This window comes from Malania oleifera, chromosome 8, assembly GCF_029873635.1.
Source record: "Malania oleifera isolate guangnan ecotype guangnan chromosome 8, ASM2987363v1, whole genome shotgun sequence".
In the NCBI taxonomy this organism is placed as follows: Eukaryota; Viridiplantae; Streptophyta; class Magnoliopsida; order Santalales; family Ximeniaceae; genus Malania; species Malania oleifera.
In genome coordinates, this window is record NC_080424.1 from 99,662,429 (window position 1) to 99,676,302 (window position 13,874).

Consider the following 13,874-nt stretch of genomic DNA (forward strand, 5'->3'; position numbering starts at 1 on the left):
ATTCGGCCTATGACACTTGGTATCAGAGCTTGTTTAGTTGCTACTCGTTGTGGGATTAGTAAAGCTTTGGTAAATGACGATGCCGACTAATGTCTAGAGAATTGAGGTGTTGGAAGCACAGGTTGAGACGTCAGCCAACAATGTGGCTGTGAGATGGCCCGATTGAAGGAACGTGTTGATGAATTGGAGTGATCACAAAAGCATCAACAAAGTTCAATGGTGGAAATGTTAGAGGGCTTTCACCACACTGTGGAGACCTTGCAAGCTCAGATAGCTGATCTGACTGCAAAGATGAATGTGATGGTTCTTGTTATAGTAAACTCTTAACACTCCGGGGTTTAGCAAGACCAAGGTACTAGAACCCAGGATGTATGGGGGTGCCCGTGATGCCAAGGAGTTGGAGAACTTCTTGTTTGGCATGGAACTGTACTTTTGCGCTTTGAGGATGGACTCTAAACAGGTGAAAGGGGATACTGCGACTATGTACTTGGTTGGTGACACCAAACTGTGGTGGCGTACTAAGTATAGTGAATTAAAAATAGATGTTGTGTAGTGGATTGTTGGGTAGACTTGAAGAGAGAGCTCAAGGCCCAATTCTTTCCTGAGAATGTTGAGTGCAATGCTAGGAAGAAGCTGAGAGACCTCAAGCATACTGGGTTAATCAGGGATTACGTGAAACAATTTTCCTGCTTTGATGTTGGATATCAGGGACATATTGGAAAAGGGCAAGCTATTCTATTTTCTTGAGGGGTTTAAATCGTGGGCAAGAACATAACTTCATAGGCAAAGAGTTCAAGACTTGTCTACCACAGAAGCTGCTGCGAATTGCTTGACTGATTACGTTGGTGATGATGCCGCTTCGTCAAAAGAGAGTGGCGTAGGTGGAAACAACGAAAAGTCTTTCAAGAAGGGCAAGCCCAAGAGTGGGGGAGCCGACTATAAGGCATCAACTTCAAAAGAAGCTTTATTGTCTCGAGGATTCAACATACCCACTGGAAAGGGTAGAATTTCATGCTACTTGTGTTGAGGCCCTCACAGAGTTGTTGAGTGCCCTTACAAGGCATCACTCAATGCCTTACAAGCTTCCACTATAGAGCGGGTAGTGGAAAGTGATGGGGAAGAGGAGGATACCGTGAGGATGGGTGCAATGCTGTCGGTGAACGTATTGGAAAAGCAGGCGAAAACACCGAAAGTTTCACAAGCGAAAGGATTGATGTTTGTGGACTTGAGGATCAATGGGAAGAGTACCCATGCTATGGTGTATACTGGGGCTACCCATAATTCTGTTTTATAGGTAGAAGCAGGGAGACTCAACTTATCCTTGGAGAAGGATTTAGGACACATGAAAGCGGTGGATTCTGTAGCCCAGCCTACTTTGGGAGTAGCCAAGCCAAGCAAGTGATTGTAAAGTTTGGGTAGTGGATAGGTTATGCGAATTTCACAGCGGTGCCATTGGATGACTTCTAAGTCATTTTGGGAATGAAATTCCTGAGGGAGACTAAGGCAGTGTCAATGCCTTTTGCTGGTTCCCTGTGTCTAATGATAGATCATCCTTTGCATGATGCAAGTCGTTGCAAAGAAAGGAGACGATGAGAAGTTCCTTTCAACCATGCAACTCAAAAAGGGATTGAGAAGGGGTGAGCAGACATATCTAGCCACAGTGGTGGTAGAGGAAGAAGTAGGCCAAGAGCTGGTGCTTACAACCATCCAAGCTGTGTTGGATGAGTACAATGAGGTGATGCCGAATAAGCTGCCTTACAACTTGCCTCCACGACGGGGTGTGGAGCATGAGATTGAGTTGTTGCCATGAGTGGCAACCACCTGCTAAGGGGCAAATATCGGATGGCGCCTCCAGTGCTAGTAAAGTTTAGAAAACAACTTGATGATTTGTTGGAAGCAGGATATATTCGCCCTTCCAAAGCACCATTTAGAGCACTGGTGTTGTTTCAGAGGAAACATGATGTGAGCATGTGGATGTGTGTAGACTACCACGCGCTCAACAAGGTGACAGTGCTCAACAAGGATCCTATTCCGTTGATAGCCGATCTGTTTGATCAGCTGAGTCGTGCCAAGTACTTCACTAAACTCGACTTGAGGTCGGGTTACTATTAGGTGAGAATTGCTGATGGGGATGAGTCGAAGATAACTTGTGTGATGCGATATGGGGCTTATGAATTCATGGTGATGCCATTCGAGTTGACGAATGCGCCTGCGACATTCTGTACCTTGATGAACCAGGTACTTTGTTAGTACCTTGACAAGTTTGTCATGGTGTACCTAGATGAATTGTTGTCTACAGTTCCACTCTGGAGGAACACAAAGAACATTTACAGAAGGTGTTCGATAGGCTGAAGGATAGCAATCTGTATGTGAAGAAAGAGAAGTGCTCTTTCGCTTAGCGGAGCATCAAATTCCTTGGTCATGTGATTGAGTAAGGTAATATCAAGATGGATATGGGGAAGGTGAGAGCGATTCGAGAATGGAAGATCCCAACGATAGTGAAGGAGCTGTGTTCCTTTCTTTGTCTTGCCAACTATTATCGGAAGTTCTTAGAGGGGTATTCGAGGAGAATTGCTCCTATGATAGAACTACTGAAGAAAGGTCAGGGGTGGAACTGGACAAAGAAGTGATAGGGAGCCTTTGATGACTTGACGGATGCCATGATGAGAGATCCGGTACTTGCTTTTCCGGACATCATGAAACCCTTCGAGGTGCAAACAGATGCATTGGACTACGCCCTTGGAGGAGTCTTGTTACAGAAGGGACATCCTGTTGCGTACGAGAGCTGTAAGCTTAGTGAAGCAGAATGGAAGTACACAACTCAATAGAAGAAGATGCTAGCAGTGATACATTGTCTCCGCATGTGGCGGCATTATGTACTTGGGTCAAGGTTTGTGGTGAAAATGGATAACTTGGGTGTTGGCCACTTCTTCACATAGCCGAAGTTGACACCCAAGCAAGGCCGATGACAGGAATTCTTGACAGAATTTGATTTTTCATTTGAGCACAAGGCGGGGTGCTTGAGCCAAGTTGTTAATGCACTGAGTAGGAAGGCCAAGCTGGTGGCCTTGCAGATGGTAACGCACTTGATTGTGAGTACCGTTACCATGACGATGCAAAAGCGCATCAAAGAGAATTCAGCCAAAGATCTAGTTGCGCAGAACCTCATGAAGTTGACCGAAGAGGGGGAAAGCATGTTAGTTTTGGATGGAAGACGAATTGCTGATGACCCATGGTAGCCAGCTCTTTGTGCCACGAGCTGGAGATCTAAGGAAGACACTATTGAGGGAGTGTCATGATACCATGTGGGCCAGACATCCAGGATGGCAGCGCACTTTGGCATTACTGAAGAAGATGGATTATTGGCCGCACATGTGTGATGATGTGGTTGATTATACCCCGGGCTTGTCCCACCTGTCAACAAGACAAGGTGAAGCTGAAGAAGATTGCAAGGCTACTAGAGCCCCTACCAGTACCATCCAGATCATGGGAAAGTGTCTCATTGGACTTCATCAACAACCTGGCTTGAGTGGGAGATGCAGGGTCTATACTTGTAGACATGTTTTCGAAGTACGGTACGTTTATACCTGCGCCAAGGTATTGTTCGGCAGAGGAGACAACACGACTATTCTTTAAGAATATTATGAAGTATTAGGGTGTTCCACAAGATATTGATAGTGTCTGAGACTCAAGATTCATTGGCAACTTCTAAACAGAACTTTTTAGAATCCTCGGTTCACATTTTGACATCTCTTAGAGCTACCATCTATAGACAGACGAACTGATAGAGAGATTCAATGAGCTACTAGAAGAATACTTGCGCCATTTGTTAATGCCAACCTGAAGAATTGGGTGCAACTACTTGATGTGGCTTAATTTTGTTTCAATGCCTAAAAGACCTCAACAACCAACAAGAGCCCTTTTGAGCTTGTTACAGGTTAGGAGCCGCTGTTACCTCACACAGTGGACGAGCTGTATAAAGGAAAGAGTCCCAGGGCATATATCTTCACCAAAGAATGAAGATAGAATGCAGAGATTGCCCGAGCCTACCTAGAGAAAGCTTCCAAGCTTATGAATAAGTGGGCAGATCAGGGGAGAAGACCGCAACACTTCAACATAGGTGACTTGGTGCTTGTTATAGGGATGAGATAGGAGACTACTTCATAAATATGAAGGACTAGTCCCCATCTTGGCCAAAGTTGGGAAGGCCTCTTACAGAATTGACCCTCCGACTTGGATGAAAGTGCATCTTGTGTTTCACGTCGCCTGCCTCAAGCTGTTCAATGCCGACACTGAAGATCCAAGCAGAAGTCAGTCAACTAGAGCAGAATTGAAGATAGTGCAACCTGACAGACGTGAAGTTGAAGACATCCTTGCAGACAGAGAGTTAATATTTTCAAGGAAGAAATGGCGGGAGTTCTTAGTGAAGTGGAAAGGCCTTGGCGATGGAGAAATCGGTTCGGTTTTGCGGAAGATATGTAACCGTTCGTGGACAAAGTTGAAGTGTACCTAGCATCAAAGTCTATGAGGACGTCGACCGCATCAGTGGGGGAGTGTCATGAGCCGAGCTTGTTCAGGGCATTATGCTTGCTTTTGACTGCTTGTGTCGTGCGTTTGAGATGGGTTTCCATTATGTAAAGACTAGTGTAGGGTTATTTGTTAGAGATAGTTTTTCCTTAGCCTAAAAAGGGGAGTATGACTCCTCGGTCATATTGATGTTTCCTAGTGCTAGAGTGAGAATAGCGTAGAAAACTCTTTAGGGGAGGGTGAGTGTTCAACTTGTAAAACTCACTAGCTATTGTCAACGTGTTTAGCCTACTTGCCTCCCTTGCTAGACACACATTGTTAACAAAGGTGTTGATAATGAATTACATTGCTTCAATGTTTACTGCTTAAGCGCCATTGCTTTCATAAGTTCCTTGTTGCTTTTGCTTATATTTGATTGAATGGCAATGAAAGTGTTTTTTTGGTGAATTGTGGTAAACGCTAGGCTGACTAGTTAAACAAGAGGGCTTTAGTTAGCGCTGTACGATCCATTCACAAAGGTGTGAAATATTCGGCCTGTGACACCTTGCACTGATCCCTCTTCCGTTTTTTCGCTGCTTTTGTCCAATGTCGAGTACCACTGCCTCCATTCCTACCCAACTTCGGGCAACACCTATCTCTCCCAGCAGTTGGTCAGTTGTAACCTCATACATATCATCCCAATTATATTAGCCACAACCAAACCCTAGTTTCATCTTTTGCACGCTTGCTAGTTCCAATCCACATTACTAAAACCTAGTCCTTCAACTAATATTACCAAATGCACTAACCCAGGGAGCCCTTTCAATTTCTAGTAATGCTGGTGGGGACAGCAAGGAAGAAGAAAACAGCTAGAAAAGAGCTAATGGGTGCTGTGAGTGAAGAAAAAAGAAACAAGAGCAGCCAATAGCAACAACAACAATAGCAATGACAACCACCAAACCTTAAGTTCCACTAGGTGGGGTCGGCTACAGGGACCCTTTTCCTCCATTTTGTACAATCTTGGGGAAATATTCTCTTAACAAATGGAGGGTTGTTAAATTCTTACTCATTATCTCATTCTAAGTTATTCTAGGTATACCCATCTCCTTTCTACCATTCAATGATCAGCCTTCGTTCTCTTCTTGCTCAGAACCTGATAGAAGAACTATAATTGATGCAGATTGTGTTAGTTGGTCCCTCTTCCAATCATAAGCCTTGCCAGAGTTCACCCTGGCTGGAGTAAGCCAAAGTGCCATTGACCATTTGCTTGCACCATCGACTGCACCACACTACCAAGCATCTCCAGGAAGTTGACTATGCCTTTTGAAAAATGTCTTTGTAGCAATATTATGACCCACTGCTATATCTAATTTTCAAAAAATTTCCACCTTTAACAGCGCTACAACCTTCTACGTGTTACATCTCGCTGCATTTAACATCTTGAATATTCAAGTTTTTAAAAGCTTCGATGCATGACTTTGTGGGAAAGTCCTTATTTTAGATATGCTCATAAATCACCCATCTCTTTCAACCTTGCTTAAACAGACATCATTTATAGTATTCAAGAGATTTTCATTCCATTGTATTTTCCAATAAAAAATGCTTTTTGTGCTACTAAAATTCCATCTTCAAAATATTACTCTCCCAATACCCTGATTTGATATAATATCCTCTTTATCTGCAGCCAGAATATGCAGCTTCGGGAATACCAACTGGTTTTGCACGTGTTTAAGTGATAGTAAACTATGGATCATCTTAACAAGTCATTGGTTGCCCTTGTATACACAATCATTTCATTTATAGAAGTCCATTCCTATGGTGAGGATAGTGTAAGCCTGCAATGTGTAAGGTTGAGTTCTTGCACTTAATGAATTCCATAACTCTTGCGGGCGGCGCGCTTAATTACAGTGCATACTTGATGGTTTCACCTATATGAGTGTGGAGTGGGGCCACTCCTATGTAATCTTCAGTAGGATTGCTAGACCACTAATGAAATCTAGGAAAGATGCATGTCCTATTTGCATCAATCTGCATTGAACAACGAAGCTTAAGATTGTAATGTGGATGGTAAGCTTGTTTGACGTACAATAGGAATTATGGTTCATAGAAACTTAATATTTCACCATTTTCTTGCATCACAATTTATCTTCCGAGGTCTTGTTCATAGCCCAAAAGACACCAAATACGATACATTACATTCTAGTTAGTTAAACCTAGATACTCTTTAGTCTTTTGAAATAAAGGGGGATTTTTGGTATTTTGTAAAAATGGTATTTCAAAAATTGTTACTACTTCTCTCCTCTAATGGTTGTTTAATGATTTATTTAATTTTATTAACAGTTATAAAAAAGGTTATCACTGTTTTGTAACTGTTGTTAATAAACATTTTTTGACAGTTTTTGTGACCTTTTTCTGACTGTTTTAAAATTTATTGTTTATATATATGTATGTTAAGGTAGAGATTTTGAAGTATGAAAATGCAATGGTTTCCTTCTTCCTGACAAAGTCTTCTATCGTAAAATTCTTTAATTATTGGTCTGATCAGTGGTTTTTTTCATATGATCATTTATATGTGTCTGGGTTAACTAACCCGTGATGTTCCTATCTCTCGATTGGTGAGTGCACATCAATTGGAAGGGTTGTCGTGTCTTGGGGGTAGACGCAAATGAGCCTTTTGCACCGTATTGGAGGGGTGAAATCTTCCCTAAGGGCAGTGCTATGCACTCCTCAACTGATATGTTTTCTAATTTTTTTTTTCCCGCATCCTATTTTCAGATTCATTTTTCCAACACATTCAACTGCATGAGCAGGAAGAACATCATGCAAGAGCTGTGTACTCCTGCGGCACAACCTGAGCTGACAGCGTTTGACTCCAAGGATGTCTTCCTCTTTTTCATTTCCAAAACATTGTGTATCTGCTAATACCCTATAATTTTTGAAGCTGACTCTATTACAGACTACATGTTTACTTTTGCTACTCAAATCACTCAAAACTACAATGCACCCTCCCTCCCCTCCTGCAGCGCCCCCCATAGGTTTCTTTTTCCATGATGGTTTTTCCTTACCACGAATGACAATGTAGCCTTTGAGATATGCTGAGTTGCTAATATTTGGGCTTTGGGGTATGAAACTGTTGATTGATTGACTAAAGTGGCAAAGCCTTGTCCATATTCACAGGGCCTTATTTGTTCCTTTGTTTTTGGGTCAAGCACAAGGCTAATTGTATTTACTCTCTTATCAGCATTTAATATCATTTCTATTATGAATATTATTTAATTTGATTTCAGACTCTCACTAACCTACTTAAGGAGAAGTTGGAAAATGAAGGGCGAAAGCCGTATGTCATTCCTGTTGGTGGATCGGATTCTCTAGGAACCTGGTGAGGTTGGGTTAATTATGTGTTTACCTCTTTGTAATGCAATATAATATTCATTTTTGTTTTGCAATTTTTCTATTCATCAGCATGTATTGCTTTATTTTAGTTTGCCAACCATTACTACAGGTCGTAAGACAATTCATGGCATCTGTTATTTACTTGAATTTTGAAGTTGTTTGGTTATTGCGTGATTAAAGATGTCTGTGATGTATTTTATGTTTACAGTTTGGTCTGAATGTCTCCTTGCAAATCCAAATGGATGACATGTTATGATTTGATGCTGACTTTGAACTGACAGGATCTTTGTGAGCAATGTCGGTGTCTGTGTGACCCAAGTAGAGTCCTTCAATAACACGTAGTTGCACAAGTAATCTGCCTCAATTTAATTTCTAGTCTCCTCTCTCTCTCTCTCTCTCTCTCTCTTTGGGAGTGTGGGGTTTTTGCGATGATCATTAGAATTCTGTATGACTTTTATTTATTTATTATTTATTTTGTTTGTTTGTTTTTTTAATACTATACAACTGAGAGTGTATAAGGGGTTGAAAGATAAGGATTTGTAGAAAGCTTAGCTTTTGTCCTTCAAATCAATATTGGTTCAAGTGGTTGTCTATGTTTGAATTAATTGCAAATATCTTTATTTTTGGGCCTGTGTGCATGCATGTATGTGTGAGTTTATTTCTTTAGTTATTTTTCTAAGGGGTTAAATAGTTTGGTTATGTAACCAGATTGTTCAATATTATAGTGAGTTTGTGTATTGCAGTTGTCTTGATTATTTTTGATGTTTTTCTTTTGATAGGCAAAAGTATGTATTGGCAGTATTCTAGATTAGAATGCACTTTTTGATAAGTGGAACTTGGGAAAAGACTGAACTTTTAAGTATTTTGGTGAGCTAAGGAGGAGGTCACGGGTTCGAGGCGTGGAAATAACCTCTTGCAAAAATGCAAGGTAAGGCTGCCCCATTGTGGTCCGCCCCTTCCCTGGACCCCGCATACGCAGGAGCTTTGTGCTCCAGGCTGCCCTTTTTTTTAAGGAGAGAACATAAGAGTGTTTTGGTGAGTATTGGGGATATGGTGAGTGAGGATAATGGACTACTCTTTATCTCCTCATAGCAAGTGCAACACAATCATTATGATTTTGGGATGAAAGTGTTGTTGGCACTTGCCTCAAAATTGAGTGCAAGAGTAGGCTGAATTTTCTAAACCTATCTTTGTGGTTCAATTGCTATCAAAACTAGGGGTGTAAGCAAGTGAAGCTTACTCACAAGCTACTCGAGCTTCCTATTGAGTTGAGTTTGAGTTTTTATATGCTCGACTCGTGAGCTTGTGAGCTTAATCAAGCTCTCAAATATATAATATAATATAATAAATAAAATAATAATATTATATTGATATATTATATTTTTTAACTTAAAAAAAAGAAAAGAAAATGAAGGTGAAACTAAAAGGAAAGCTGGAAGGGTAAGGCCGTAAGGAAAGCTGGAAGGGTAAGGCTTGCTACTCGCGCCGCTCACCTGCTCTATAGATTTTTAGGGTTCTAATTTCCAAACTTCGCCATCTTTCACCTTTGCCAAGTCACCTGCCGCCCAACTACCTGTTATGGTCTCAAGTAGTGGGTGTGTATATTAATGCGAATGGGAAGTCCAATTGTTGCATTCTCTTCCATCTCCAAACTCCACAGATTATGAAGATTGGATGAAAGAGAATGACGTATTTCTTGTGTTGTTGTGGAATAGCATGGACCCACTAATTGCTGTGAATGTGATGTTTCATAGAACAACCATGGCCATATGGGATGATCTCTGTGAAAGCTTCTCACAAGATAAAAATCAAACTCGCGTTTTCGGCCTATGTGAGAAGTTTTTCAAATATGACCAAGAACATGAGCCTATCAGTCAGTGTTATAGCACTCTGAAGGGTATGTGGGAGTAACTCAACATTTATTGACCAATTAATTTCGATATTGAGATGATTAAGAGGAAAAGGGCAAAGTTCTTGGCTGCCAAGTTTTTGGATGGGTCGAGTGCAGAGCTTTAACCTATATGTGATTAGATTCTTGCTAGTGAATCTATTCCATCTATGATCGAAGCTTACACTAAATTCCAACAGATCACCAAAGATGGATCTTAATCTTCTTCTCAGGCTTCTTCACAAGATAGTTCAGCCATGGTTAGTAGTATGTTTAACCATGGTGGGGAACATGTTAGAGGACGAAGACAAGGACAAGGACGAGGATGAGGATGAGGTTTGGATGGTGGTTGTGGCTAAAGTAGTGTATTAGTATGAGGAGTTCATCATAGCAATTCTCGCATTTGCACACATTTTGGCAAGGACAATCATACTATTGGTCAATGTTGGGATCTCTATGGGAAGCCTACTTGGACAATTCTATGGTTAACTTCAAGTGCACCTAGCCACTCCATTGGGAGTTGATTACATCATTTACTGTGTCTTGGGCGGAGTATAACAATTTTGTCCACATGGTTCAACAACTTCAAACCCAATCTTCTACATCTAGTGCTACTGTGGCCCATTTAGGTACAACAGGGCTTTTGGCACTTCATCCTTCTCACCATGGGTTATTGATTCTGGTGCATTCAATATGATAGGTAGTCCTAATTTGTTACAGTCCATAAAATTGACTACTTTACACTCCAAGGTTGCCCTTGTTGATGGTTTGGTTACATTGGTCTCTGGTTGTTGCAAACATTGGTCTCTGGTTGTTGCAACATTCTTTTGTTTCCTTCTATTCCTCTTTCTTTTGTGTTATGTGCCCAAATTTCCCTTGAACCCAATATCAATTAGTCATTTAACTAAATCTTATAATTGTTTAGTGACCTTTCCTTCTCATTGTGTTATTAAGGATCTGCAGACAAAGAAGAGGATTGGTGGAGGGCTTGAGAAGGATGATCTGTACTATTTTAATGGCGATGGTGGTAGATTTGGTTCTTGTCATATTGCTTCATCAATTTCTACCCATGGCGTTTCTTTGGATTAGTGGCTTGCTCATTTGGGTCATCCATTGCTTCAAAAATTGAAACAAGTTTTTCCTATGTTCAAGTCTCTTGTTTTGAGTGTTCTGTGCGCCAATTAGGAAACATACTAGGTCATATTTTCCATCTAGAATTGATTCTCGAAGCAAATCATTGTTTTCTCTTATTCATTCAAATATTTGGGGTCCATGTAGAGCTAAGAATTTGACTGGTTATCAATATTTCGTCTCTTTTGTGGATAATTTTTCGATTGACTTAAATTGATTTGTTAATAGATAGGTCTGAATTTCTTGATGCATTTACTTAGTTCAACAAAGAAATAAAAACCCACTTTTGCATTAGTATTCAAAATTTTTGATCTGAAAATGCACTTGAATTTGGGTTTTGGATAAATTGGGGTTTACTTTGTAAATATTTTTTTTTAAGTTTTTGACTCGTTCTAATTCTTTTGCCCCCCTATATTTCTTCTATTTGGAAGGCAAAATCTCCCCCAAAAATTAAGGCTTTCATATGGCTGATTGTGCTTAATAAAATCAATAGTAATAACTTGTTGCAGGTCAGGAGACCTTTGAAGGCCTTATCTCTAGATGTATGCATGTTATGCTATTTGAATTCTAAAATGCACCTCATTTATTTTGACACTATGACTATGCTTGGAGAGTTTGGAATAATTTAATTGGTGTGATAGGAAAATCGTTGGTCTGTTCAGTATCAGTGGAGGAATTGTTGTCTATTTCCTTTGAGGGGTTTGGTAGAAGGAAGGAGAGGATAACACTATGGAAGTGTGGTATTTTTGCAGTGTGGGGGTTATGTTGGAGTGTAATGCATGTATTTTTTCAGGAGGAAAATTGAATTGGCAGCTGGTTTGGGAAAAAAGAGTCATTACCTGGCTTTATGGTGTGTTGGGTTCGGTTGCTTTAAGGGATCTCGTTTTCCAGATATTCAGCGAGACTGGAGGAATCTTCTGCTCTGAATTTTATGTTTTTTTTTTAATATATATTTTTTGTTTTATTAGATTATTTTTTCTATATTTTTCCAAAATTTTGATAGGAGAAGTACTTATTCTTTTTGTAAATTCTCCCCTTATCAATGAATCTCTTCTTTTTTTATAAAAAAAACATGATGTATACATACCCCTCAGTAAAATGGGGTAAATGAACAGGAAAATAGACATTTACTTGACATAGTAGGGTCTCTACTCTTTCATATGCATGTTTCTTTGGAACTATGCTCTACTTACTACTTGTTTTATGGTTAATAAGGCACCATCCAGTGTTCTTGGGGGACAAATTCCTTTCTCTATCATGTATTCGAAAAAATTCACGTTCTCTGTTTTTGGGTGCATATGTTTTGTTCATGTTCCATTTATGGGATAGTATAAGTTCTCTCCTCGTGCTATTAAATGTGTTTTTGTTGGCTACTTGAGAACTTAGAGTGGATATGGATGTTATGATCCTGGAATTCGAAATGTGTTACTGCAGATGTTACTTTTTTTGAAGGGCACCTTATTTATCTATTTTTGTTATTTTTTTCTAGTGTTGGGTCCTCATTGGAGGAATATATTTTGAGTCCATAAATGATTTTTGGTTTCCTCTAATGCTTTGATCCTCGTATCCCTACTCTTATCCCTTTCAAGAGAACGTTTGATGCTTTTGTGGATCCATAAGTTATTTGACCTAAAGAAACAATTGAGGGTTTATGAACGGCGAAAAGTAGGCGCAGTCATTGCCACCGCTATGTAGCATCCTCTTTTGCCCTCCATTGTTTCATTTTCTTGTTTTGGAGATCCATCTGCATGTGATTGGTATTTATTGGTATTTATTGATTATGCACAGGAATGGTACCTTAATGTATACTTAATACTCATTGATTGCTTATCTCGTTGCTCGTTTTATTTCACTTCAACACCCTCCTAGTCCTATGCGTACTTTTGCTTTGTCAATGACCTTTGTCTCTATTCCTTCCTTACATGTTGAACCACTTGCTAACCTTCGTGGAAGCATGCAATGAGAATAGAAATGGATACCTTGATCACTTGAGGGACATGGGATTTTTTGGATCTTCCTCCTAGTAAGGACTTGGTTAGGTGTCGTTGGGTCTACGCCATGGTCTTAAATTTCCATGAAATTGTCGAAATTTCCATCGAAATTTCCAGTTTCTATCACCCTCGAAATCGAAATGGCAGTCGATTTCTATCTTGCATAATTTCCATCGAAATCTCAACAAATCATCCGAAATTTATCGAAACCTCGAAATTTTAGTGAAATTTGTTGAAATTTATCGAAACCTTGAGAATGAAGTGAAAATTTTCTTTTAATTTATTTTATTGAAACAAAAGGTTATAACAAGTGCTTTTAAAATTATATGAAAAAATAAACTTATAGTAATATTTTATTTAACCATTCATGTCTAAATTATCAATATTTGTATAATAAATAATATTTAAATGATTTATGAATTTCATTTGCATTAACTGAATATGTTTAATGTACATTATCTTACAAACATGTTTGATACACATACTATTTTACAACTTTTCCACCTCAGACAAAACATAGATGTATTTAATTTGTAATATATTAGTCTTAAAACTTATATTTTTATGTTTGTTAACCATTTCTAAAGTTTCACAAAGAATTCCATGCTTTACTACTAGTTTCCGTTATTTTTTCAAATCGAAATCGAAATCAACATCGAAATTTCCGTACTTTTGGAGCTTCAAAATTTGAGTCGAAATTGAAATTTAAGACCTTGGTCTACGCCATCAAATATCTTCCTGAAAACTCTATTGAACAGCTTAAGGCTCGACCGTTTGCCAAGATGTACACTGAAACATATGGTATTGATTATTTTGAGACCTTCTCTCCTATCGCTAGCCTAAACTCGATTCATGTATTGATCTCATTGGCAGTTAATTTTGGTTTGCCCTTGTACCAATTGGATTTGAAGAATTTCTTTTTGTATGGAGATTTGCAAGAAGATGTATACATGGAGCAACCTCTT

General features: G+C 39.4%; 1 protein-coding gene across 5 annotated transcripts in view; it reads left to right on the forward strand.

Annotated features, from left to right (window-relative positions):
* Nucleotides 1-13,874, forward strand: part of LOC131163114 (bifunctional D-cysteine desulfhydrase/1-aminocyclopropane-1-carboxylate deaminase, mitochondrial) — a 59,665-nt gene that overhangs the window by 6,209 nt on the left and 39,582 nt on the right. For all 5 annotated transcript variants that reach the window (XM_058119848.1, XM_058119851.1, XM_058119850.1 and 2 more), the window contains exon 5: nucleotides 7,794-7,885. In XM_058119848.1, coding sequence (XP_057975831.1) covers nucleotides 7,794-7,885 — 92 coding nt within the window. The remainder of the gene's footprint in view (nucleotides 1-7,793; nucleotides 7,886-13,874) is intronic.